The following is a 24662-nucleotide window of genomic DNA, read 5'->3' as shown; positions in this document are numbered from 1 at the left end:
GAAGATGTGCTGCATGTTCTCGGCGTCATAGAAGGAAACCTCCTCCCCCTCGTAGTCCAGGTACACCCGGACCCGGCTGAGCTTGTGGCTGAGGCACAGAGGGGTGCGCTGGGGCGAGGTGACGGCCCAGTAGCGGCCCCCGTTCTGCTGCACGGCCCAGATCCCCTCCTCGGGGGAGAACTGCGTCAGCCCCTTCCGACGGATGGACTCCTTGGCCACGCCGAAGGCCCAGCCATCCGAAGGCCCCACCTCCACCTCCCAGTAGTGCCGCCCTGATGTGAAGCCTGTGGTGGCCAAGACCCGTGAGTTGGTGTCGAAGCGCTTGGGGTTGTCGGGCAGCTCCTGCTTCCTGCAGCCCATCCGGACACTCTTGAGGTCAGCAGAGAGGATCAGCAGGTGGTTGGCTGAGTCAGGGTCCAGGGTCAGGTCCTCTGTTGGGGACAGCAGTGACAGTGGTCAGAACTCAGCGAGGGTTTGAGCAATGAAAAGCCCAACTCAGGGTGGGGGTTTCCAGTTTCTGGACCAGCCCAGACCTCAATAATCCCATCCCAACCCCAATAACCCCATCCCAACCTCAACGACCCCTTCCCAACGTCAACATACATCCCCCGAACGTCAGTAATCACTTTCCAACCCCACTAACCCAATCCCAACCCCAATAACCCCATCCCACACAGACACCCCACACTGACACCCCCATGGACACCCCAATTCCCTCGAGGGGGGTTTTGATCTCATGCTGCTTCTGGTGAGAAATGGAGTGACAACAACACGAGGCCACCAGGAGCAAAGAACACCACAAAAGCACGTGCAGATAATTTGTGGATATCAACAGCAAAGATGGGCCTTAGGTCAAGAATATTTTTTCCACATAAATTGATAATTTATCTTGGTTTCTGGCTCATCCACACATGGCTGGGCTCCGCACCTCCCTGGCATCACAAATCACAGTTTTTATCCCCAAACCACCCCAAAGGCATCCAGATCCTTGTGGGAAGCCATGACCTAAGGGCATCTTTCCACCTGGAGTAGCCCAAACCAAACGTGCAGGTGCAGCTTGGTCCCAACAGCTTTTTTTTCCCCTTTCCAAACTCAGGCTCAGAGGAAGCAACAAGTGACCTCAAATTGTGGTTGTAGTCAGCAAAGTCGCCATGAATCCATGAGACACTTTGGGCGGAGTCTAAAATGGAGCCTCAGGAGCTGAAACACGGCAGGTGCCGCACCATAAAGGCCTTTGTGCTCTCCAAAATTCACAGATTTGGGTCAGGAAATGGCATAAAAATTTCCCGAAAGAGCCATAGTGGGAATTAAAAGCCTCATGGTGCTTCATAAAGGTGGGGAAAGTCATAAGAAGGACAGAGAAAGCTGAGATCATTTTTCCTTCAAAACTTAAGTTTTGAACCAGGTTCCTCCCCAAAAGTGGGAAAGTGGCCAAAAAACGGCATCTCCTGCATCAGAGACTGCAAATCCCACCAGCAAAATCGTGGAGAAACGGGTTGGAACGAGCCGATTTCATCAATGCCGATTTTTTTTATCTACAGGGTGTTTTCCTTTCTTGGGCATCTCCAGCTCCTGGAACCGTCAGGATTTGGGTCTGAGGTTCAACCACAACGTCGTGGGACAACACGCAGCGAGTGACGCCTCTGCACATGCACCCACCCCCGGGCATGCAGCGAGGGGCCTTTGGCTTCTCAGTGGTGGTCACCAGGTTCCTCCTCGTGTTTTCTGCCAACTTTTGGCATTTCCAGAGGTGCCTGGGGGTGCTGTTTGTGAGCAGAATCCTTGGAAAGGGTCCAACCCGTGGGTTGTCCTTCTTCGAGACCCCCGTGCTGGAGACCACAGCTTTAAAAGCAAAAAATGAGCTTTTTCTTCTGAAAACTCTGCTCTGGGCACTTTGACACTGAGGGGGTCGGGGTGGGGCAGGTTTTAATCTCAGGGTGAGGTCAGAGGGATGGGGTTGATCCCAGAATTCCTGCAGAGCCCCTTCCCAGGGGCTCATCTGCTGGGGTCCCTCCCCCCTGCCATGTGGTCCTGGGAGAGGGGCCCTGGGGGGGAGACACGGGGTTGGTTTCCCTGCCCCTGGTCAGCCTCGTTCCCCATTAATTGTTTTGTGTTCCCCTGTGCGGGCAAGGACCCTCGGACCCGTGATTGCCACAGTTCCTCAGGAGAGCCCCGGCCATGCAGCTGGAGAAATAAACATCTCCGAAACATCTAGCAAGAATCGGTCCTTATATTTCTTTTCCAGGGGCCTCGTTGTCTGATACGCGTCGCAACATCCCCATTGCAACACTCATCCAGAGTGGAAATTGTTGTGGGCTGCGTTTGCCCCTCAAATTCATGACCTCGGCTGTGAAAAGGAGCTAAATTCTTAATTAACTTAAGAAACTAATTAAATTCTGCTAGGATTTAATTTAAATTCTTAAATAACTTAAGGAATTCACCAAATTCTGCTGGAATTTAACCCCTCTGACTTCACGCTGGAGTGGATGCTGGAGCTCACACCCTCTATCCCAATTCCATATTGGAAACAGGAGCCCAGCAGAGCAAATTTGGCAGACTAAGAGCCAGTCGTGGCTCAGAATGACTTTTTGTCTCAAATTATGGGTTTTTTAGGTGCAAACAGGCAGAGAGGACCTGGCTGAGCTGTCAGATCCCCAGCGTCAGTTAGAAAAATCGGCTTTGGGCTCTGGAGCTGAGCAGGCTGGATCTGGAAATCATCGAGAGAGAAGAAATTAAGGAAAAAAAAAAAAGAAATCTAGAGTGTCTTTTCCTTTCTTTTTTTTTTCTTCTTCCTTTTTCTTCCTTTTTGTCCCCCTCTGTTTGGCTTTGCAAAATACAACCACAATTTCGAGTCTTTGCTGTGGGCGCTATGTCTGAAACACCATCTTTTTTACCTTTTTCACCTCTTCCCAGCTCATCCTGCAGGTGTTCTGAAAAGGAGGACAGACAGAGATGTGAATGGTGACACCCAGAGAGACAGAAGGAATGGCCCAAGTCTCCTTTAGGGGACTGTGGCACCAAAGCATCAGTGAGAGCTGAGGATGGAGCAGCACAACAGGGGAGAATCCCTGTTAAATATATTCAATTTTCATCAAAACCCCCCTTCTGGGCATGAAGAAAACACAGGATTTACTTAAACCATATTTATCATGCCCTGCCACATCTCAGCCTCAGAAATTTCAAGGCTTGAGCACACCCTTTAAGCCAATTCTTGCCCCAGGGTGTCATTTCCATTTAGAAATTATTTGGGTTTTTTCTCTTCTAGAGCTGCTGGTTTTGGTGCATTTTGACTTTCCAGCTCTCTCGGCACCATCTCGTGGTTTCCTGCTTTGCTGCAAACCTAGGGCTTGGCAATCTCAGCAGGAAAGTCCTTGAAATTAAAGGTTTTATTGCACCAAAATTGATGTTCATGCTCACATTTTCCCCTCTTTAAAACAGCCCCACATTTCCTTCCTCAACGACCCAGCTGGAACAAGTCTCCTCCTGCTCATGCCCATCTCCAGAATGAGAAAAAGGATCTCCAGAATCCCTTTCCAACGTGATTTCTGCTCCTATTTCAGGGCCCAGGAGCCCTCGAGCAGCACCTCAGGCACTCCCACCCCTCCCTCCCGGTGCCAGGAAAGGCCAAGGATTATTTTTAAACCTTTTCCACCTACCTCGGAATTTCTTCAAGACCTTCTCAAGGACGACAGTCTTGAGGGAGAAGTTGCAGACATGCATCTTCATGTCAGTGCAGACGGGAATGGGCTTGTGACACTTCACGTCATCGCTCCTGCCAAGGGAAAAAGGGAAAAACAACGAGGAAATTGTTGATATTCTCCCATTTCTGTCTCCATTTGCCACCAGTGCTCCTGCCCCATCCCCCCCAGAGGATCCCACTGGGATTTCACCCTCCTTGGGGTGACAAAATCAGGACTTGGGTGTGGATTTTGAGGCTCGTCTGGGGTGATGGGGGAATTTTTTTTTTGTAAACCTCCCCCTCCAGCTGGTCCTGCTGCAGATCCAATGTCGTTTTGGTGGTGCCTGAACTGCTGTGATGGGGGAATTGTGTGTGAGCAAATAAGGGGATTTCGGATTTCTGGTCTCACTTGACCCTTGAAGAAGGCCACTGGTAGGAAAAAGACACTGTGAAAATCAGATTTCCAAGAAGCTGGAACACACCCAGTGCTTGCAGAGAGTAGGAGGAGAATTCCATCCTCCCCTGTGCCTCCCTCTGGCACCTGGACTGTGGACATTGACCTCCAGACAGGGATGGGGAGGGGTGGAAGCCTGGAGGCAGCAGGGAGAGCAGAATTCCATACCTGCTTATGATGCCCATCACATCCTGGAAAGGAAAAAGAGAGACTGAGTGAAATCCCTGTGCTCTGGCTCCCCAGAGCGATTCCTGCTCATCAAACCCAGCCGGGATGTCCATCCCTGATGGATGCAGCCGGCAGGTGTGGATTCATGCCTCAAGTGTTGGATTCCAGCTCTGGGAGGTGACATTCCCACCAAATCCCATCCCACTCCCTGCAGCACCTCCAAGCCTGGCTGCTCCCGGGGAACCTTCCCCATGGCTCATCCACAAATCCCCAACCTTGTGCCCATGGAATGTGCTGTGTTTTAGGCTGGAAGGCACTGTCAGAGGCCTCTCATCCTCCCGCTGCTCCGAGCAGGTCCTCCAGGTGAGTTGGGAGGATCTTCAGGTCACCTAAAAATCTCTCCATTTCCTCTCCCAGTATCTGGCTGCTGTTGCGAGCCCACATGTGGGCACCTGGCAGCCTCGGGGATGTTTTTGGGCTCTTCCTGCCGGTCTCCCACTTCTGGGAAGGTCCTGTCAACCTGTTCCATGTGAAGCATTGAGGGACAGGAGGTACCTGCAGATATCCTGCTGCCCAAGAGCCACCTGCCATAAATGGGACAGCTTTGCACCTCGATGTCCCCATGATTTCTGGACTCCCACAGTCTAATCATCCCCAAGAAAAGCCTGGGATGCCTCATCCCACCCTGGGATGGACAAGGAAGTGATTTTCCCTCAGGCAGAGTGGGTTGTGGAGGTAATTTAAGATTCAAATGCACTCAATAAAGTTGCAAAACCGCAAGCAAACACCAAATGGAGGCACTATTTGCCCATTCTGGTGCCCTTAAAACACATTCCAGAGCCCACACAAAGCCAGAGTCACCTCCCAGGGGCTGAAAAAGGACCCTGGAGCCAGCTCAGAGTTCCCAACCTGCTTTTTAATAGAATACCAACTATTGTTCTGGGGCGTTTCTCGTGGGTAGCAGTGCCGTCTGCACAGAGACCATGTGGGGTGAACTTCCACCCACAGCCAAGTCCTGAAACCGTCTGCAAATATTGACAGCACCCAGAACGCAGCCTGGGAGGGGATTTAACCCTGTGCAGGTCTGCGGGAGCCACCAGCACGATCTGCTCAATTCAGTACAAATGAGCTCCATTCAAAGGTCACCCGTGGCCCTGCAGCCATTCAGGGTGGGGAGAAGAGCTGCAGGATTTCAGGATTTCAGGCACCCTGGGGTTGTTTTCCCAGCCTGGAAAGGAGAGTTTGGTCTAACTCAGCTCTGAACACCATGAAACCCAGGGCTTGGGGGTGCTAGAAAAGTCCAGACAAGTTCATGGAGGAAAAAAATCATTAAAGTTGAAGAGGACACTCTGTTCCAGGGTGTTCCTCAGCCAGAGAGAACTCGGGGCACTCAGACATCTCCTTGCACTATCCACTCATTAAGGACAGAATAAAAAAGGACTTTTACCCCCAAAACACCTCTACAGGATCCATAAACACATTGAAAAAGGAGGAATAAGGCCATGACTAAGACCTGATATCTCACCTTGAGGAACTCAAGCATGGGCTGCTGGATTTTCTCCTCCAGCTCGGTGATGAGCTTGTTGAGGAGTGTGATCTCCTTGGAGAGGTCAGTGATGTTCTCGTTCTGCCTCTTGGAGATGTTCTTCTCCATCTTCTCCAGCTGCCCCAGCAGGATGTGCTCCTGGTCGTGCAGGAACTGCCGCAGCCGCTCAAACTCCGAGAGCAGCTTCTGCCGCTCGCTCTCGATGGTTTTCTGGGAATGAAACACAGCAAAAAGGGGTTTTCAGGAGAGAGGCCTGGTGGTGAATTTAGAGCCCCGGCCTGGTGAGACTGGGGGCCTTCATTTAGGGAGGGATGAGGAGACACAGGGGGTAGCATTCCTGGACAAAAGCCTTGGAAGAGGTGGGGGTGGGAGAGCCAAATCCCCGCCCGTTAGGATCTCTTGTTCCTCAGCTCTGCCACCATGCCGGTTCCTGTTGGGTTTGCCATCACAAACACCCCGAATCCCCTCTAGGACAGAGCCCTGGGCAAACGAGAACATTTAGCTCCAGGAAATGCTCCCTTTGGCATCGGGAGGTATTTCGGTTGCTTCACTCCACACTGTCCCTCAGCACAGGTCCAGCAGGTCCACCCAGGCCCCCAAAGGAGGGCCCTTCACGCTCTGCCTTTGGCGTCACACCTGACCCCGGGGCTTGGGACAGGCTGGGCTGTGTCCAACCCCGCCAGCCACCAAAACAACAGGAAATTGCTGTGGTGTTAAAAAACCACAGGGATGGGAGAGCAGCAAGATGGGCCAGGGCAGCTCGGTGGCTTTTGCCCCAAGTAAGGGGACATAAGCCCCTCAAAGCCCTTGTCTTGGAGGGAGGTGGTCTGGGAGAGGAATTACTTTCAGTAAGATGGGGTTTTTTCCCTTCTGCTGCCACAGGCATGATGTGCTGAGGAAGAGGAAGGGTGAAGGAGATCCCCGAAGCCAGCCCCGCTCTCAGATGCTCCAGCACCATCCCCGAGGTCTGCTGAGGCTGTGGCTATTGGTGGTGGGGCCAGGAGGAACGAGAAAACCACCCCTTTCCCTTTTTCAGACACTGGGGCGAGCAGTGGGTCCTCATCCCCTCCAGGCTTCCCCACCACCCCGTCCTGGGACACACCAGCAGCTCCTGGGTTTTCTTATCGTCGTTCACTTTGAACTCCAGCAGCTCCTGCCGCTCCTTCCTCAGGAAATCCAAGCGCCCCTGGATTTTCTCCTGGGAACAAAAGAAGAGGATGTGGCCGGTGTTGCTTTCTCTGCTTCGCTGCATCCCTCTGTCCGCAGGCTTTGCTCTTTGCCAGGTGGGATGGGGAAGGAGGAAAACACGGGAATGCGCTCGCCGGGAAATCCCTCTGGCTCAGCTCCGCCCACGCCGGCGGCCTCAAGGACCACCAGAACCCCTCCCCAAAAAAAGGAACGGAGGATGCGGGGGACGGGACGTGCCCTGTTCCCCACAGGCTCCTGGCACAGGCAAAGCTCAGCCCGGCTTCAATCAACTTCGCTCATCTCTGGAAGCACTCCCAGCCCCCAACAGCCGCGGATGTTTGGCTCCGTCAGCCGTTCCCCCTCCCGACGAGGTGAATCCATCCCAGAAACAAGGGGAACGCAGGAGAGGGGCGCGCACGTCCAGAGAGAACACGTTCTCCCAGCTTCTCGGGAGGCTGGGAAGCACTGCCAGCTCTTCGGGAGGGCGTTTGAGCGCCAGGGAAAGCCGGGTGACTCCGCGGGGACAAACGCAGCTCCCCGGGAGTCTCCCGCGGGACGCACGCACGGACAGACGGACGGACAGACCTTGTACTCCTCGGAAGCCTCGTCCACGGGCACCACGGCGTGGGGCCGGTGCTCCCGGGACCTGTCGCACACCACGCAGATGGTCCTGCGGTCGTCCTTGCAGTAGAGCTTCAGGGCTTCGCGGTGCTTGGGGCAGAGCCCGTCCTCGGCGCCCTTGGCCCCGCGCAGCGTGAACTGGCTGATGATCTCGGACATGTTCGCCAGCTGCCGGTTGGGACGGAAGTTTTTCTGCTGGAAAACCTCCCGGCACTGCGGGCACGGGAAGTCCATCTCCAGCTCCTTCCAGCTCTTGACGATGCACGCCCGGCAAAAGTTGTGCCCGCACTCGATGGACACGGGATCCTTGAAGAACTCCAGGCACACGGAGCAAGTGGCTTCGTCCTGGAGGTTTCCGGGCAGGAACACGGCTGCCATGGCCTCTCTCCTGCGGGTGAGGAATGGTTTCAGCGGGGCTGGAACAGGAATGCCTGGCACCCGGCCCCGCGGGGGCGGTGCTCTTCCAGGAAAGCTGCCGCTGCCCGGGGTCACTCCTGCAGTGTCCGGTTTCTCCAGCCCAGGGACGGGGACCTCGGCACTGGGGGACACGCAAGAAAGCAGGAACGCTGCCCTCTGCTCCCCACAAATTCTGGTTTTCCTGGCTTTTTTTTTTTTTTTTTTTTTCCTCCTCCTTTCAGCAGGGAGGTGGGAAGAGGAAAATGTTTTGGGATACCCTCCCGTTTGAGGTGTCACCGTCTCTGTATGGCGCTGATTTATGGCTGAGCTGGTGCTAAATCTGAGCCCTGGGGCTTGTGTGGAGCAGCTGCTCCAGGCTCAGATCCAGGGAACCTCTCTAAAGTCCTGTTTCGGCCCTGAAACTTCAGTTGGGGACTCAGATAACCTGATTGGGCTCCAGAGCTCATCAGGGGCCATAAAAAGCAACAGGAGAAAGGGAATACAAGAGGATGCAAAGTCCTTATCAAGATCTGTGGGTGAGTTTCCCGAATCCATGAAGATCAAGCTCGGGATTGGTGTCCTGCATCTCAAAATAAAATAGTCTTGGTCTTCCAGAAACACTTTGTGCAGGTTTGGAGGTCGTGCATTAAATGGGAACGATAATTAAAATAAATATAATTTCTCCTGGACTGGGGTTGTCCATAACGCGGTGGTTTCCACCTGAGACTTCACCAAATTCTTGTCATGGCAAACAGGGACAGGAGGGAGTGACAGTCACCCGGTTACTGAAGGGGATCGTGTTACCATGGACTGGGAAATGTGGGATCCTCTGGAGAGCGATTTGTCTTCTCCTAATGAGGACCTGAAATCAGATTGAGTGATCCATAAATTCTGATTTGAAAGCCAGCCCCTGCTGATCCAACAACTCCAAGTCAGGATCTTGGGACACATCTGGAGCTATGGGGGGACAAATCCCGACCCCAGAGGTTCTGCTGGAGGAGTTAGTGAGGGAAAACAGTCCTGGAACTGTCCTGCAGAGCATTACCACCTCTGTGCATGTTTATCTGTCCCTTCGCATATATTCACTTATATTTATATGTATTTTTATATATTTATATGTATATATATCACTCCCTATGGAAATGGAATTCCTTCTCTCCCACCTTCCGTTTCTTTTGATCTGTAAATAAACACAAAGTGTGTGTTTTTCCTATTCCACGCATTTTCCCTCACGTTTCTGCAGTGAAAGGATGAGGTGGTGCCTGTGAACGGGAGGTAAATCCACACCCCAACCCAGGGATGCACAGCCAGCCAAGGAAAAGAGCGAGACCCCGCGAGAGAAGCCGCGGGCAGCCTGGTAGGAAAAACAAGGAGAACGAGGTGGGTGCAGGGAAGAAAGAGACAGGGGGACAAGCGCATCCCGACCCCTCCCCGTGTCCCCGGCTGCCCCCGTGTACCTCGGAGTGGAGGCGTCGGAAAGGGGCGTCCTCCCAAACCGCCCGAATCTCCCGGGATTTTGCGTGGGGACGGGTCTAGAGGGGGCCAGCTGGGCGGCGAGCCGGGACGCCGCGGGGTCCCAGCGGGACGGGGTCCGCGGCAGCCGCTCTGCCGAGCTCCGGCGAAGGAAACCGGCCGCGGCCGCGGCTGCCTCGGACATCGCGGCACCGCTCGAGCTCGGGCTCCTTGCCGGCCCTCGGCTGCCCCATTTGTCCCCTCTGTCACCACCACCTCCTTCCCGTCTCACTTACCATTCTTTCCCCTCCCCCATTGCTTCTATCCTGGGCACCCACCGAGGTCTTTCCCTCCTCCTCCTCCTCCTTCTCCTCCTCCTCCTTCCTGGCCTCTCCAGCTCTGCTCCTCTCCTCCGTGCCAAAGTTTTCCCTGCCCAGCGCCAGGATCGCGTTTCCAGCACCTCCCTCCACCTGTCCCCAAGCCCTGACCTTCTCCCCGGGGTCTCGGCAGCCCTTTAACCCTCTCCAGGAACCTCATCCCTCCTTCCAGAGGCTCAGTGGAGCTGGAGAAGGAGAGAAGCTTTTCATCCCTCTTCCCAAACGGTCAAAAAATGGTTAATCTCGCTGCTCATATTTGGGAGGAAAAGGGCAGGAACATCTCCTGTGGGGCATCTCCCACCTGCCACAAGTGTGTTGGTCAGGTAAGAAGAGGTTGGGACACCCAAACCAACAGGAAGAGGGAGAAAATAAAAAGAAAGGCAGTCCCTGTCAGATAAATATCTATTGCCTATAAATCTATAGATCAATGAATATCTACTGGATACACACATCCTTTACTGCCCCTGACTTCCAGCGGCTCCCTGATGCTCCTCTCCCAAAATTCCCAGCCAGGAACTTCCCAGCCCTGCCCTGGAGGAAAAAAAATCAGGATGAGACCAGGAGGAAGCTCCTTGGCTTGCCCTTGGGGTTTGGATGTCAGGATCATGTTCGGGGCCACCAGCTGCTCCCAGACCACCAGGAATGCTGAGTCTGGAGAGCTGAAAAGAGGAGCGGCTGCCTGAGGCAGAGAAACAAGGACACGAGCCAGATCCAGCTGCCAGTGCCGAGCCTGAAGGTTTATTTTAGAGCTGAGACTAAATCCAGGTGCACAGCGGGAGCCTCGCGGGGCCCACCGTCCCTAATTGCGAGTGCTGAGCATTCAGGATTCATTCGAGGAGCGCCGGAGCGCATCGGGATCCCAGTCCTGGCCCCACGGCGGGTCAGTCCGTGGGCTCCTCGCCCCACTCCTCATTGCAGAGGTCGGTCTCGCAGCAGGAGTAGCGGGAGGTCAGGCGGGACTCGGCGTCAGACGCCCGCTCCCGGCCGCAGTTCAGGGTGGAGGTGCAGCCTTGCTGGTAGTAAAGGGTCACCTTCCCTGCAGGGGAGAGGAGAACGCCACAAACCCCATAAAAATCAGACTTTGGGCTTTGAGGAGAAACCAAGCTCTGAAATATACTCCCCAAATGAAGTCACAGCTTGGTTTAATTAAGAGAAAAAGAAAATCAGGGTATGTGCCCACAGAGACAACCCCTGCCCCCTGGCTTCTTTGGAAGGGATTCTCCCCTTGGCCTAAAAAGGAGTTTTTGAAACTTTTTTAGGACAACCTCCATGGAGAGGATGAACTTGACCCCTCCCATCTGCCCTTTCCCAGCAGCTTGGTCACCACATCCTCACCCATCCACAGGAGAAATTTGGTTTTCCAGGGACGGGGAGAATCTCCCTGAAGGAAAGGAAGGGATAGGGAAAGCCAAGGAAAGGATAGGGAAATCCAAGGAAACCCCCAGCTAATGCACCCAGGGTGCTTTTGATGAGGGCACACTTCTCCCGGCGCTCGCAGGTCGTCACGTTGGCGCCCCGGAAGCACCCAACCAAGGGGATCTTGTACTTGCAGACATGGCATCGAAGGGCCTCAGCTGCAGCAGAGGAGAAAAAATGGGATGAACTTTGGGAAGAACTGGGGAAAATCCTGCCTCGAACGCTGGGATGACACTGGGGATGGGCTGGAGAGGTGCTGCCGTTATTAAACCCAATTTATTCCCCGCTCACCGACTCCGACGCACAGGACAAGGCTCAGCCCCAGCAGGAGCAGCTTCATCGTGGGGCAGGGGCAGGTCCTGACTTCCATCCGCTTCCCAGCACAGCCCGGAGTTCCCTGGAATGAGAATGGCTCAGGAATTCATTGCTGGGATGAGTTCTCTTGGTGCTCAGCCCTGGGATGGGGTGGGGGAAAAAAATCAACCAGGCAAAAGCCCTCCAGCTGCTTTTGTTTTGTGCCTTTTGGGCAAAATGAGCCGAGAAAAGCTTGGTTTGCGTTATGAGATAATCCTTAAAAACTGAAGTATGGGAAATTTTGGAGACTTTAGTGGCTGTGGTTCCGGGGCAGGAGTGTCCCACGGGAATAAAATAATTTAATGAGGAAAAAAGGCATTTTATTGCCAAAGGTGCTGAGACACAGTGCCGGCAATTGAACCGAAACCAGGTGGATTTGGATAAATGAAAGGAAAAACCAGATCAGATCTCAGTGAATAAAGGGATAAAAGACTCTACCGCCCAACGTGGGGCTCGAACCCACGACCCTGAGATTAAGAGTCTCATGCTCTACCGACTGAGCTAGCCGGGCGCCCAAAAACCACCCTTTTCCACTATTTCTTCACTGAAGATAAATTTGATGTGGATTTAGTAAAATGTTTAACTACCTAAAGATTAAACTGGTTTATATTTTATAAAACACAAAAATAAGACTAAGAGATATAAATATAAAAGCATAGAATACAAACCTATGTGGAAATGCTAAATATATATATACGTTATCATATAGGATATATTTATGTGCTATACATGTATTTTATCTATTAGTTTATATATTGTACTCTATAAAGCATTAATATGTCTTCTATACATATTAATATACATAAATGATATACTATATATTAAATTTTATTTATATCTTTATGTATTGTTATTTATAATTCATATTAAAATATATTTTTATATCTATATATTTTAAATAAAAGTATAATAAAACACTTATACAACAATTTTTATATATTAAAAATAAGGTTGGCCATAAAAACGGGCATAAAAACCCCTGTTCCCCGGGAGGTTTGAAGAGATGTTGGGATGATGCCGACGGACACGCGCAAGGACAACCCCGAGAATCCCCTAAAAGCCCCGGAGCGGGTCCCTTACCCGGCTGTCCGCTCCCTCCGCGCTCCCGGCGCCCGCGGCCGCGCGGTCCCTTTATCCCCGCGCTGCCCTCGGGGCCTGAACGACCTCGGATCCCTCGGGAGACGCCGTCCCCTGGGAACAATGCTGGAGAACGCACCTGGACAAACACCCGGGACACGCGGGCACGGCGGCGCGGGGCCATTCCCGGCTCCTGGAGTCCCTTCGTGCCCCGCATCCCAAACTGGAACCGTCCCAAAGAACGCACAAACCGCACGGGTTTGGGAAACGGGGATGGAACCCAGGCCCGGAGCGCCGAGGGATCCCCTGCCCGGCGGGTTTCTCTGCGTGGTCACGGCCTTAATTAATGACAGGGGTAATAGGATGTGATTCATTCCCCTCCTCCCTGCTCCAGGTTATTTCCAAGGCCTTTAGTGCCAACCCCGTGCCGGTGTTTGAGCAGCTGCCCGGGCGGTACCGGGGCCTTCCCGAGCGTGAAATTCCTGGTGTCAGTCCAAGCCCTCCTTTTTGGGGCTCAAATCCTCATTTCTAAGTTCCAAACCCCCCTTTTCGGGCACAACCCCCATTTTTACGGCAAAACCCCTCGGTTGTAGGGCACAGCCCCTGATTTTTAAGGGCACAAAGTCAATTTTTAGGGCACAACCCCCCCTTTTTAGGGCACAAACCCTCATTTCCAAGTTTTCGGGTTTACCTCAGTTTGATTGGTGGTATTTTTGTCAGTTGCTTTGTGGGGGCTTTTAAACTACTGATAAGGGTTAATTATTAAAAAGATAGAATAATAATGATTATAAAAGTAAAAAGAAATAATAATTTGAAAAGGAATAGTGTTTGAGGGAAAAAGAATTTCAAAATGGAATAATGATTTCTGAAAGGAACAATCATTCTCACAGAATAAAAATAGTAAAACCCGACATAATAATTCTAGAAGGAATGATGATGATGGTGGTGGTGGTGGTGATGATGAAAAAAATAAAGGGATAATAATTTTTAAAGTAATAGGAATTTTTAAAAGGAATGATAATTTCAATAAGGAATGACGATTTTAAAAGAATAAAAATAGTAAAAACCGGAATAATTGATTAAAAAGGAATAATTATATAATTAATAATAACAATAGTAAAAATAATTAAAAAACAAATAATGAAATAAGAATAAAAATTGAAACAATAGAAATAGTTAAGGAAAGGAATAATAGTTTAAAAATTAAATAAAGGGTAAAAACCCATCAGATTTGGGTACATAAAGGGGGGAAAAAGAAAACCCTACCGCCCAACGTGGGGCTCGAACCCACGACCCTGAGATTAAGAGTCTCATGCTCTACCGACTGAGCTAGCCGGGCTCGTTGGAGAAAGCAGCAACAGCTGATACAAACCACGATGCAGACCGGGAAATGCGGGATTTTCCGGGGAATCCGGGCAAAAGACACCGCCCCTCGGGCTGCTGCTTCCACTGAAGTTAAAAACCTTTCAACCCTTAAAAAAAAAAAAAGAAAAGAAAAAATTGGAAAAACCAAGGCGTTGGTCCCTTTTAAAAACTTATTTTTCCCTTTCTAAAATTATTATTATTAATTATTATTATTCCTTTTCCAATTATTATTCCCCTTTTTAAAAATTATTCATCCCTTTTATTCAAATTATTATTACCTTTTCCAAATTACTGTTCACTTTTACAAATTATTGTTGCCTTTTTCAATTTTTTTCATATATTGCTCAACAAAAGACGGAGCTGGGGCAGGTGGAAGGGGACGCCCCGCGGGAAAGGAGAGGCACAAAAAGAAGAGAAGAGGTGTATTTCGGAGGTTAGGACATGTAAAATTCTGGAAAGATTTTTTTTAAAAAAGGAATTTGGGACAAAAGGACTGCATTCCCTGACCGGGAATCGAACCCAGGCCGCGGCGGTGAGAGCGCCGAATCCTAACCACTAGACCACCAGGGAGCTGCCGGTTTGTTTCTTTGTCCCAGGATAGACCCTGGCCAAAATTTTTTTGGTTGAATTCGGTGTAGACTGGGTTTCTGTGTGTTTTCTCCCCGGTTTTCCTTACCCTCCAAACAGTAAAATCCTTCTGATTTAACCCATCCCAGCCCACCCTTGGCTCACCTCCCACCTGGCTCCTCCTCAGTGGCTTCTCAGTCACCGGGAATGCAGAAATTGCCTCCAAAAAAGCCCTTTTCACCCCCTCCTGGACACCCTGTCCCAAACTCCACCAGAACTGGGCAGTTTCCCCAATTTCCCGGAGGTTGAATTCATCTCCGTGCATTCCACACAGAGGGAAAACACCCCAGAATACAGCGGCTCCCCCGTTTCGTGGGGGTGAAAAAGCAGATTGTGAACATTCCAGCAGCTCCACAAATCCAGGAGGAACTGCGGGTGACGCTGCTGGGAAGGGATCAGCCCAGTCCTGTGTTTCACGAGGAGTTTGGATCATTTTACTGATGTTCCCCGATTCTTCCCTCAAATCCGAGCATACTGCACTATGGATAACGCGGTATCAGGGTGGATCTGCCAGAGGAATGGGAATAACAGCAGAGAAGGATGAGGGGGATGAAATCCAGCAGGAAAAGCGCTGCCATTCCGCCTGCCCGGCCCTCCTAACGTCCGAATTTCTGGAATAATGGCAAATATGGAGCCAAGATCTCCGACAAAACACGGCCAGGAAGGAGGATGTTGAACGTGGAATTTTGGCTGCTATTCCAGGTCACGTCCCAAGAACAAACAACTCCATCCAGGAGCAGAAACGCGTGACTGCAACGCCTCCCCTCTCCTCCTCCACACAATCTCTGTTGGTTCGTTTTGGGGTTTTTTTGGAGCTTGTCCTGGGGATGAACGAACCCAAAATTGCTTGGGGGGAAGGGAGGCTAGTCGTTGCTTGGTTTTTCAGCACATCGGAATCACGCCTGCAGGTGCCACACCGAAGAATGGCTGGATTTGAGCATTCTAAAGGTTTTTTCCACCCTTTCCTCTCCATCTTGGCCTGGGATGCAGAAAGAGGGAGCTTGATGGAGCAGCGGGATAGAAACGTGAATTATCCGTCTCTGTCTTTGATAATTTGGGGGGCTTTTTAAAATAATTTCCCCTCTGGGAAGCAAACGCAAGAAATTATTGATGTAAAGGAAGCCAGGGACAAAGCTGCCACCCCACCACACGCCGGCAACACAGAATCCCCCAAAATAACTCCGAAATTAAACCCCAGCTAGCTCGCGGGTGGAAAACGGAGTTCACTCCCCAAAACAGGTTGTTTCTGCCTGGTTTCGAACCAGGGACCTTTCGCGTGTTAGGCGAACGTGATAACCACTACACTACAGAAACATGGGGATGGTGCTTCCAGGGAGTCAATTTTGTGGGATTTCACAAAACGAAGGTTATTGCACTTTATTTTCCCCTTTTCTGGCGGCGTCGTACACATCCCTTGGCTCTTTTTTTCCTCCCTCGCTTGGGCCTCCCTGCCGAGGCTGCACACGACCAAAAGCCCCCAAAACACCCCAGCTTTGATCACAGAAGGAATTCCCCGATTAAAACTATTTCAGACACCCCAAAATCCAGGAGTCTCCGCTCATCCTTCGGGGTCAACGCTGGTTCTCCAGTTGGCCAAACCTGAGCTAAAGCACGTGGAATTGCCATAGTGCCCCACAAAACGACCCAACACCTGGTAAGAGCTGGGGAAATACGGAGAAAAGAACCCGCAAAAAGCTGCTGTTTCTGCCCGGTTTCGAACCGGGGACCTTTCGCGTGTGAGGCGAACGTGATAACCACTACACTACAGAAACGGTGGTAATGTACGCGCTTCCACCTTTTCTGGAATATCAGAAACCCAAATTCCCTTTGCGGCTGCTCCTGAATATTCCTAAATCCTATGAGAAAAGCTACCCTCGTCCTTTTATAAACAATCCCCTTATTGGTTTTAGCTCATTACTTTATCGCTCTTAATTCATTCCCTTGTGGTTTTTAATCCGTTCCCTTATCCCTTTTCATTCCAGCCGCGTTTGGGAGGTTGTGCTGAAAAACGTAAATAAAGGAAAAAATCAGGCAAATGCTTAAAACCCTCCCAAAATACCCTCAAACTCGGTGGGTTTTGTCTGATTCCGAACCAAGGAGCTTTCGCGTGAAATCACGGACAGGCGACATTGAGGTCAGCGGACAGGGGAGACATTGGGGGACCCCGAGGTTAAAAATCGTTACTTTTGAAGAATTCACACCCTTTTAGAATTTCTTTTCCCTGACCGGGAATCGAGACCGGACTATGGGGGTGAAAGCACCCGATCCTCACCACTAGACCACCAGGGAGGACAAGCTCAAGGGTAAATCCCATTTTTAAAATTAGTTTCGCTATTTTCATTCAACTTTTTTTTATAATTTTTATTGCTTTCCTGTTTTTGATTGATTCATTTACTACCTTGAACTATTTGGGGGATTTTTAAATCACTTTTGAATTCGCCGTGATTTTTCCTATTTTTGATTCCTTCCGCGCCCCGAGTGAAGCAGTGTCATGAGGCTGATGGAAAGAGGCAGACTCGGGGCGGTTTGCTGGAAAAAATCCCTGGGAATGGTAAAAAGAGACCCTAGGGCAGTTCCCTGGTGGTCTAGTGGTTAGGATTCGGCGCTTTCACCGCCGCGGCCCGGGTTCGATTCCCGGTCAGGGAACCAGCGGCTACCGTTTTTGTAAAATCTTCGATTTCAGGCGGTTTTGTACCTTTAGAAAGGAAGTCGCGACTCCGAATCCGTGGAAAACTAAAGCACGCGAGGTGTTTCTGTGGCAATCATATTCCCACAGTTTCCTGGGAGTGAGTTTTTGGAGTTGTTTTGTTTTCCCCGGCTCCCCATGATTTTGGGGGAGACACCTACACTTGTAGGGGTTTCTGCCCAAAAAAATTGACCGCAGGGAAAATATTGATGGATAAACTAAAATAAACCGGTTCTGGGTTATTAACACGGATTTTTACCAGCGCCATAATTCAGGGATTTGTAGGAATATTGAGCCAAAAAATGCAGGGGAATGAGTAGCAATTAAATAATTTGCTTCTAGAAATAAACTTTTTTTTTGTTTTTTCTTTTGCCAGAATCGCCATGATGGAATTTGAAGGAATGTTGAGACACGAAAGTTAAAAGATTGATTTAAGGACGTGTTTCTGCCCGGTTTCGAACCGGGGACCTTTCGCGTGTGAGGCGAACGTGATAACCACTACACTACAGAAACGCGCCACGTCTGACTTTTTGCCCCTTCTCCCCTCAAAACCGAAGACCAAAAAAATCCGCTTTTCCCACAGAATACCGCGAAATTTCAGGCAATTCCGCCTCTCCACCCCCGCGGCGATTTATCCGAGCCGGGAAGTGTTTAACGACGGCTTCTGATCGCGGAGGCCGAATTGGTGGGAAAGCCAAAATTGCCTCGAGGCGGAGGTTTTCTCCCAGCCTTTTGCACCCCAAAAATATCTGTCTGGTGAGGAGTTTCCCCGGAAAATGAGGTGGAATGACCATTAATTGAATATTAAATATAGGATAAGGAAAAAGCGGAAAGCAGCGCCCGGCTAGCTCAGTCGGTAGAGCATGAGACTCTTAATCTCAGGGTCGTGGGTTCGAGCCCCACGTTGGGCGTGGATTCTTTTTTCCTACATCTACTCAAATATGTCTTTTGCTCTTTGTTTATTGTAGTTTTTAAATTATTACTAATTTCTAAAATATTTTTATTTTTAAATTATTATTGTTCTATTATTATTAATAATATTGTTGTTGTTATTGTTACTATTATGCCGGGTTCTACTATTTTTATTCTGTGCGAATGATTGTTCCCCTCAGAGATCATTATTCCATTTTGAAATCCTTTTTCTCTCAGCTACTGTTCCTTTTCAAATTATTATTTGTTTTTAGTTTTAATTACAAATATTACCCTATTTTTTAATAATTATTTTTTATTTTTGACTACTTTGCTAGTAGTCAAAAAGCCCCCACAAAGCAATAGACAAAAAAAACCAGTAAAACAAAACTCCCCCCGTCCAAAGAGAGCCCAACAAATCCTGATTTTTAAAACCCCGAATTGCTCTATTTAGGGCTCAGTCGTCACCGTCAGGATGGCCGAGTGGTCTAAGGCGCCAGACTCAAGGTCTCACCTTCCTTCGGGAATTCTGGTCTCCAGATGGAGGCGTGGGTTCAAATCCCACTCCTGACAGGGTTTATTCTTGGAGAAATTCCTAAAATAATGCCCTTTTTTTTTTCTGCTGTGCTTTCCCTTTTTCAAATTGCGGATCATTTTTTCAATTTTTTTCCGGCTTTCCAAGTTATTATTCTTTTTAAAAATCTTGTTCCTTTTTGAAATTATAACTCACTGTAAATAATCATAATGTATAATAAACAGTTAACTGCTCAATAATCCCCATTATTTAATTTCAGTATTCAACTGCAATTATTTCAGCACAGCTGGTAAAGGCCTTTCATATAAACGTAATCGAAAAAAAAACAATTAGCGTTACTGCTTATTTATTTATTTATTTATTTATTGCTCAATAACAGAAGGAGCTGGGGTAGGTGGTAGCTGACGCCCCGCGGGAAGGGAGAGGCACAAAAAGAGGAGACAGGGGGTGTTTTGGGAGTTAGGAGATGTTTAAATACGGAAAAGATTTCCCAAAACACACCCCCCAAAAAAGTGGATTCGGGGAGGAAAAGAAAAAAGCAGTATTCCCTGACCGGGAATCGAACCCGGGCCGCGGCGGTGAGAGCGCCGAATCCTAACCACTAGACCACCAGGGACACGCTCCGTGGGCCTCTCTGAGTGATTCTATTTTGGACGGATGACCTCGGTGGCACCCGGGACTTCATCGTGGCCTCGATGGATCCCAGGACTGGATTCCGATGCACCCCAGAATGTGATCCCGACCCAGATAGATCCCAGCGCATGATCCCAATCCACTCCAGGCCGTTATACCAATGGACCCCGGGATTTGACCCTAAAAGTCTCCAGGGGATGATCCCCATGAACCCCAGGATCTGACCCCGATGGACCCCAGGCATCCAAACTCCAGGAAAAGCCTCTGGTGGACCCAGGTCCTGGGAGATGATCCTGCTGGACCCCAGGAGATGATGCTGGTAGACCCCAGATGTCCAGGCATCCAGATGTCCAGGTCCCAGGAAATGCCTCAGGTGGCCCCAGCCACCAGCAGATTGTTCTGATCATCCCAATTATTCCCACTCTTTGCCCTATTTCCATTTATTTTACATCCTTTTCCCCTCTCATCCTCTCCCTCATCATCACCCTGGCACAGAAAGTCTCTCCCAGCCCTCAGATCAGCATTTCTCTACACCAACCATGGCTTCTCGTCGGCAGAAATGATGGAGAAAGGGGAATTTTCCATCCTGAAACCCCCCAGGTGAGCGACCCACCACGGGGGAGGGTCAGGGTGACAGAGTGAACTGGCACCCCCTGCCCAGGCAGAGCAGAGGCAGGACCTGCTCCCCGCCAAAGGATGTCGGAGGGTACGTGAACATCGGGATCGCCCTCTGCGAATCGAAGAATGCCACTCGCCCAGCCTCGTAGTCCAGGTAGACCCCAACCACCTCGGGGGTTTCGGGCAGGGAGATGGGGACGGTGGGAGAGGTGAGAGCCTGGCACTGGCTCCCGCACTGCCCCACGGCCCAGATCCCCACCTCGGGCTTGACGCTGATCCGACCCTTCCTGCGCACAGATTCCTTGGCCACGCCGACAGCCCAGGCAGCCCCGTTGCCCACCTGCACCTCCCAGTAGTGCCGGCCAGAGCCGAATCCCTCCCGGCCCAGGACGCAGCGCGAGGAGTCGAAGCGTTTGGGGTGGTCGGGGACGGCCCTCCGGGTGTCCTCCCACCGGACACACTTCCCATCCTCAGACAGGGCAAGCCGGGGATGGGCCGTGTCCGGATCCAGCGTCAGGCTCACTGCAGAGGGAGAGGATGGCTGTCACACATGGGTGTCACCCCCCGAGAGCTTTGGGGTTTGGTTTGTCCCGTCTCCCCCCATCTGGGGTGCTGGGGATGGTTTGATGCCCCTGTGCAGGACTGGGAGAGTGGAAAAGCCAACAAAGGGAATTTGGCTTGGAGCAAAAATGAGGCTCTGGAGTGTGGGGGGTTTTGCTGGTCATTGGGGGGTGTCCCATGGCTTTCCTTTCTTAAGCTGCCATGTGGAAATATTTGGGATTTTCACTTTTGAGGGGTGATTTCCGAACGTGACGCTGATGCAGTGCTGCTTCTGACCCCCATCCCTGGTCCCTCCATACCTTGGAACTTCTTCAGCATTTCTTTGAGTGTGACATTTCTCTGGGGCAGCCCCGTGAGTTCCTCTGCCAGCTCTGGTGATGTCTCCACTGTCTCCAGGGCACTCTGCTTCTCCAGCCTGGAAAGAAGGAGAAGATTTTCTCCACAGAAATATGGAATGGTGGGACTGGAGAGACAGCTGGGCTCTGGGAAGACTTGAAAGGTCCCTTCCTTCCCAAACCATCCCAAGTTTCCACAGTTTTATAATTCCATTCCTCTTGGGTTTAGGCATCTACAGGAGGTTTTTGGGATCTGCTCCTCATCAAGGAGCTCCTGGAAAACATTTGCTGACCCAGCCACTGCTGAGGAGTCCCTGGGTGGTGAAGATTTTCCACCAGTGGAAATCAGGGAATAAAAATGCCTTTCCATGTCCACTTTCCTCCTTCCAATAACCCACCTCCCAGTCCGAAGGGGACTTGAGCAGGTCTGTTAAAGGGTGGAAGATTGATTCCCTTAGAATTTGACACTTTTAGCTGTTGGCTCCCTATTTTTGACAGGCTGAAAAGGAAAAGCTCATCCCTCCAGGAACAGGGAGGTTTTCATGGATCACAGAGCAGTTGCAGCAGAGCTGGAGGTACCTTCAGCCCCCAGTACCTGACTCTGGTCTCCAGCATCCTAACTGGACTTTTGTGGTGTCCTAGTTGTGTCCTGCATGTCCCTGTCACACAGGTCACAGATTGTTAGGGTTTTGGAGTCCCCCAGCCATGGGGACAAACGACAAGCACGTGGCAGGAATGCAGGAGAGGAGCCACAAACCTGCTCAGGATGTCTCTGCTGTCCTGCAGGAGAGAGAGAGAGAGAGAGAGAGACAGATCAGAGGGATTGTGGGGTCAGAGCGGAGCCAGCCTGGGGCGAATAACCAGGGAGGGCTCTGGGGTCATCCTGGGACGCTGCTCAGCCTAAATGAGGGATTCTGGATCTGCGGGAATTCAGGTGAGGTCATGGCAATCTTAATGAGCAGTTCGGTTATCAGCATCATCCCCCCTCCCAGGATGGGCATGACCGCTGCTAATGAACATCTCTGCTTATTTGAATATATGACTATTTGAATGTTTGGGTGTTTAAATGCTTGGATATTTGAATATTTAGACGTTTGAATGTTTGAATGTTTTGATATTTTAATATTTAATTATCGAACCAGGGGTGAAACGAAGCCCAGAGGTGGGCTCAGATGGTGACTTTGGTGGCAACCTCCAGACCAGGGGAGCACCGGTGGTTTCCCACTGTGGACAAGGGAACTCAGACCAGTGCTGGGAGTGTTCAACCGGACAAGTGAACCCCAGTGACCAGCGAGTTGGGCCCTGGGGGTGATCCACAACATTCCAGTGGACAGTTGGGATGACTTTGTGGGGATTGAAGAGAATAATTTAGGAAAAAAGAGATGGGTTTTAAAAGGAGTTTTTATATCTCCAGGTTGGATGGCGATTGGAGAAAGGTGGCCCAGTGGTCTAGGTGGCCTGTGAGGCCCCTTCCTACTCAAACCATGATCCTGGGATTCTGTTTAGGATTAATTTGGCTGGTGGCCTGGTGGCACCACAGGTGGCCAAGGGTTTTCAGAGGGCTCTGAGGTCTCACCTGCAGGAGTTCCCAGGGTGGCTGCCGGCACTTGTCCTCCAGCTCCTGGATCTGCTGGCCCATGGAGGAGACTTGCTCTGAGAGCCTGCTGATGTTCTCCTCCTGCCTCTGCACGATCTCCCGGTCCAGCTTTGCCAGCCGGCCCAGGAGAAGCTGCTCCTGCTCCTCCAGGAGCTGGTGCAGCTCCTTGACCTGGGACCGGACCCTCTGCCGCTCCGCATCCACCCGCTCCTGCAACGGGAACAGACATGCAGGGCTGGGGCAGGGATAGGGGAGAGAAATGCCAGCAGAGTGGATTGAAGGGGGGATTTATCACCGCCAGAAATTCCAGGGTTCTTGCAAAGCCTGGGGAGAATCAAGAGGTTTTTTGGTTTTTTTTTTTGTTTTTTTTTTTGTTTGTTTGTTTGGTTGGTTTTTTTTGGGTTTTTTTTGGGTTTTTTTGCCATTTCTAGGTGAGGGCTGCTGGCAAAGCATTTTCCCATGGTCCGTAAACTTTGTACCCAAACGCTCCAGACCTTTGGACAAGGGAAGATGCAAAATAAACCCATAAACAGATTAGTCAGCGATAGAGATCAGGGAAAGGGACAACAAGGCAAGAAAGATAGGATTGGGTGATTCCCGTTTTCTGTCTGTTAATAGGGGGAGCCCGGGAACGTGTGAGCACGTGGAGGGAGGCAGAGATCCACAATAACCTGGCAAAATCCGGGTTTAGGCTGGATACTGGGGAGAAATTCTTCCCCGTGAGGGCGGTGACAGGCACAGGTAGCCCAGGTGTGCCTCCACATCCATCACCACGGCCAGAGGGACAAGGGAAGGGTCACTCACGAGCAAGTGCAGGCTTTTCCCTTCCTCAGCCGCCTTCAGCCCCAGCATCTTTTCTCTCCTGTCCTTCAGGATCTGCGCGTGAGCCTGGAATTTCTCCTGATCGGAGGGGAAACACCGAATCGGTGCCTTTGCCTCCATCCGGCGATGCCGTGAGCGAGGGACGGTGGAGGGGGGAGGGAGGGGGGAGTGACTGTCACCCAACGTGAGGCAGAGAACAGGCGGAAGGCGCAGAAATCCAGACCTTTGCAAGGAAAACAACGCTCACCTGGCCTCCCCCTCCTCCTCCCTCCTCCTTTTCCTCCTCTCTAATCCCCAGGGACACCCGGACACCTCCCACCTTGTGCTCCTCCGCCGCTTCCTCGATGGGGACGGCGGCGTGGAGCCGGTGGTCCTGGGACTCGCGGCACACGCGGCACACGGGGGTCTGGTCCTGCTCGCAGAAGAGCTTCAGAGCCTCGCCGTGCCTCTGGCAGAGCCGCTCGCCTCTCCCGGATCCCCCCCTAAGGCTGAGGCGCTGCGCGATCCGGATAATCTTGGCCAGCTCCCGGTTGGGTCTCAGGCTCCGCTCCGGGGCCGTCTCCCGGCAGCGCGGGCACGGGAAGCTCTCCCGGGAGCTCTCCCAGCAGCGCTCGATGCACGAGCGGCAGAAGTTGTGGCCGCAGTGGATGGACACGGGGTCCTGGAAGAGGCCGAGGCACAGCGGGCAGGAGGCTTCGGCGCGGAGGCTCCCGGCGGGGCCGTGCTCGGCCATGGCCGCGGGGACGGGGCGGTTTCGCTTTCCCCCGAGGCCGGGCTGGCCCCGCGGCTGCTCCGCTTCCTGCAGGTGCCTCGGCCCCAGGGAGGTGAAAGCGAGAGCCGAACAGCTTGGCTGCTGAGATGAGCCGGGTTTGGCGCCGGGTGTGGCACTGGGTTGTTCGGCACCGCGTTTAATACCGGGTCTGGCACCGGGTTGTTTGACACCGGCTTTGACCCCCGACTGCAGCAGCAGCGGAGCCGGAGAGGGACAGAGAATCCCCCTCCCCGCCAGGCCCGCAGCGGGTTGGAAGAAGATTAAATGGAAATTAAACTTCCTTCATCACTTACCGGCTTGGCTGGGATCCAACTGCAGCTTCTGTTTCACCCCCTTCTCCCCCAAAAAACACCCGGGGAAAGTGAGAGGCTGCCCCAAACCTCCCCTTGGGGTCTGAACGAGGTATCAGCCTGGTTTCACTGCTTTCAATTTTTTTTTTTTTATTTATTCATCGATAAATTTAATTTATATGCG

General features: G+C 51.4%; 3 protein-coding genes and 10 non-coding genes across 15 annotated transcripts in view; 3 read left to right on the top strand and 10 right to left on the bottom strand.

Moving 5' to 3' along the window:
* The window catches only part of TRIM7 (tripartite motif containing 7), an 11050-nt gene extending 1174 nt beyond the window's left edge, over positions 1-9876 (bottom strand). Inside the window, exons 1-9 of one of the 3 annotated variants that reach the window (XM_048293059.1) lie at positions 9801-9876; positions 7621-8044; positions 6950-7045; positions 5827-6057; positions 4302-4324; positions 3657-3772; positions 2895-2930; positions 1660-1842; positions 1-431 (exon numbers count right to left, since the gene is read on the bottom strand). The exon at positions 1-431 is cut by the window's left edge and continues 1174 nt beyond it. In XM_048293059.1, the coding sequence (XP_048149016.1) occupies positions 1-431; positions 1660-1842; positions 2895-2930; positions 3657-3772; positions 4302-4324; positions 5827-6057; positions 6950-7045; positions 7621-8044; positions 9801-9820 (1560 nt within the window). In that variant the 5' untranslated portion in view covers positions 9821-9876. Of the gene's footprint in view, positions 432-1659; positions 1843-2894; positions 2931-3656; positions 3773-4301; positions 4325-5826; positions 6058-6949; positions 7046-7620; positions 8045-9509; positions 9744-9800 lie in introns of those variants that run through there. The other 2 variants (XM_048293058.1, XM_048293060.1) reach the window with 2 other exon arrangements.
* Positions 9877-10625: 749 nt separating this feature from the next.
* Positions 10626-13008, bottom strand: LOC125320658 (ly-6/neurotoxin-like protein 1). Its single transcript, XM_048293065.1, has 4 exons — positions 12732-13008; positions 11589-11694; positions 11336-11455; positions 10626-10917 (listed from the first exon to the last, which is right to left on the bottom strand). The coding sequence occupies exons 2-4, from the start codon at positions 11665-11667 to the stop codon at positions 10763-10765; spliced, it is 354 nt and encodes a 117-aa protein (XP_048149022.1). The 5' UTR covers positions 11668-11694; positions 12732-13008; the 3' UTR covers positions 10626-10762.
* On the bottom strand, positions 12090-12162 carry TRNAK-CUU. The gene has a single exon. It is a non-coding gene; the product is annotated as a tRNA-Lys (tRNA).
* A 986-nt stretch (positions 13009-13994) lies between the features above and the next one.
* TRNAK-CUU lies at positions 13995-14067 on the bottom strand. The gene has a single exon. It is a non-coding gene; the product is annotated as a tRNA-Lys (tRNA).
* Positions 14068-14591: 524 nt separating this feature from the next.
* TRNAE-CUC lies at positions 14592-14663 on the bottom strand. The gene has a single exon. It is a non-coding gene; the product is annotated as a tRNA-Glu (tRNA).
* Positions 14664-15961: 1298 nt separating this feature from the next.
* On the bottom strand, positions 15962-16034 carry TRNAV-AAC. Its single transcript has one exon. It is a non-coding gene; the product is annotated as a tRNA-Val (tRNA).
* A 385-nt stretch (positions 16035-16419) lies between these two features.
* Positions 16420-16492, bottom strand: TRNAV-CAC. The gene has a single exon. It is a non-coding gene; the product is annotated as a tRNA-Val (tRNA).
* Positions 16493-17294: 802 nt separating this feature from the next.
* On the top strand, positions 17295-17366 carry TRNAE-UUC. Its single transcript has one exon. It is a non-coding gene; the product is annotated as a tRNA-Glu (tRNA).
* A 480-nt stretch (positions 17367-17846) lies between these two features.
* TRNAV-CAC lies at positions 17847-17919 on the bottom strand. Its single transcript has one exon. It is a non-coding gene; the product is annotated as a tRNA-Val (tRNA).
* A 325-nt stretch (positions 17920-18244) lies between these two features.
* Positions 18245-18317, top strand: TRNAK-CUU. The gene has a single exon. It is a non-coding gene; the product is annotated as a tRNA-Lys (tRNA).
* Positions 18318-18784: 467 nt separating this feature from the next.
* TRNAL-CAA lies at positions 18785-18888 on the top strand. Its single transcript has 2 exons — positions 18785-18822; positions 18843-18888. It is a non-coding gene; the product is annotated as a tRNA-Leu (tRNA).
* Positions 18889-19394: 506 nt separating this feature from the next.
* On the bottom strand, positions 19395-19466 carry TRNAE-CUC. The gene has a single exon. It is a non-coding gene; the product is annotated as a tRNA-Glu (tRNA).
* A 558-nt stretch (positions 19467-20024) lies between these two features.
* On the bottom strand, positions 20025-24150 carry LOC125320630 (E3 ubiquitin-protein ligase TRIM39-like). Its single transcript, XM_048293028.1, has 6 exons — positions 23736-24150; positions 23399-23494; positions 22574-22804; positions 21755-21777; positions 20962-21077; positions 20025-20623 (listed from the first exon to the last, which is right to left on the bottom strand). The coding sequence occupies exons 1-6, from the start codon at positions 24147-24149 to the stop codon at positions 20109-20111; spliced, it is 1395 nt and encodes a 464-aa protein (XP_048148985.1). The 5' UTR covers position 24150; the 3' UTR covers positions 20025-20108.
* Positions 24151-24662: the final 512 nt, after the last annotated feature.

This window comes from Corvus hawaiiensis (genome assembly GCF_020740725.1).
Source record: "Corvus hawaiiensis isolate bCorHaw1 chromosome 31 unlocalized genomic scaffold, bCorHaw1.pri.cur SUPER_31b, whole genome shotgun sequence".
Classification (NCBI taxonomy): domain Eukaryota; kingdom Metazoa; phylum Chordata; class Aves; order Passeriformes; family Corvidae; genus Corvus; species Corvus hawaiiensis.
Note: the sequence above shows the minus strand (reverse complement) of the source record. Positions and strands in the feature narration are given on the sequence as shown.

What these genes read in the sequence shown, in the direction of transcription:
- LOC125320658 (XM_048293065.1), bottom strand. Translation starts at nt 11,667, where the DNA reads ATGGAAGTCAGGACCTGCCCCTGCCCCACGATGAAGCTGCTCCTGCTG. An exon ending in TGTCCTGTGCGTCGGAGTCG is followed by an intron (nt 11,456 to 11,588) that starts GTGAGCGGGGAA and finishes CCTCTGCTGCAG; the next exon opens with CTGAGGCCCTTCGATGCCAT. An exon ending in CCTCATCAAAAGCACCCTGG is followed by an intron (nt 10,918 to 11,335) that starts GTGCATTAGCTG and finishes TCTCCCCTGCAG; the next exon opens with GGAAGGTGACCCTTTACTAC.
- LOC125320630 (XM_048293028.1), bottom strand. Translation starts at nt 24,149, where the DNA reads ATGGCCGAGCACGGCCCCGCCGGGAGCCTCCGCGCCGAAGCCTCCTGC. An exon ending in CACCCTGGGAACTCCTGCAG is followed by an intron (nt 21,778 to 22,573) that starts GTGAGACCTCAG and finishes TCTCTCCTGCAG; the next exon opens with GACAGCAGAGACATCCTGAG. An exon ending in AGCAGAGACATCCTGAGCAG is followed by an intron (nt 21,078 to 21,754) that starts GTTTGTGGCTCC and finishes CCTTCTTTCCAG; the next exon opens with GCTGGAGAAGCAGAGTGCCC.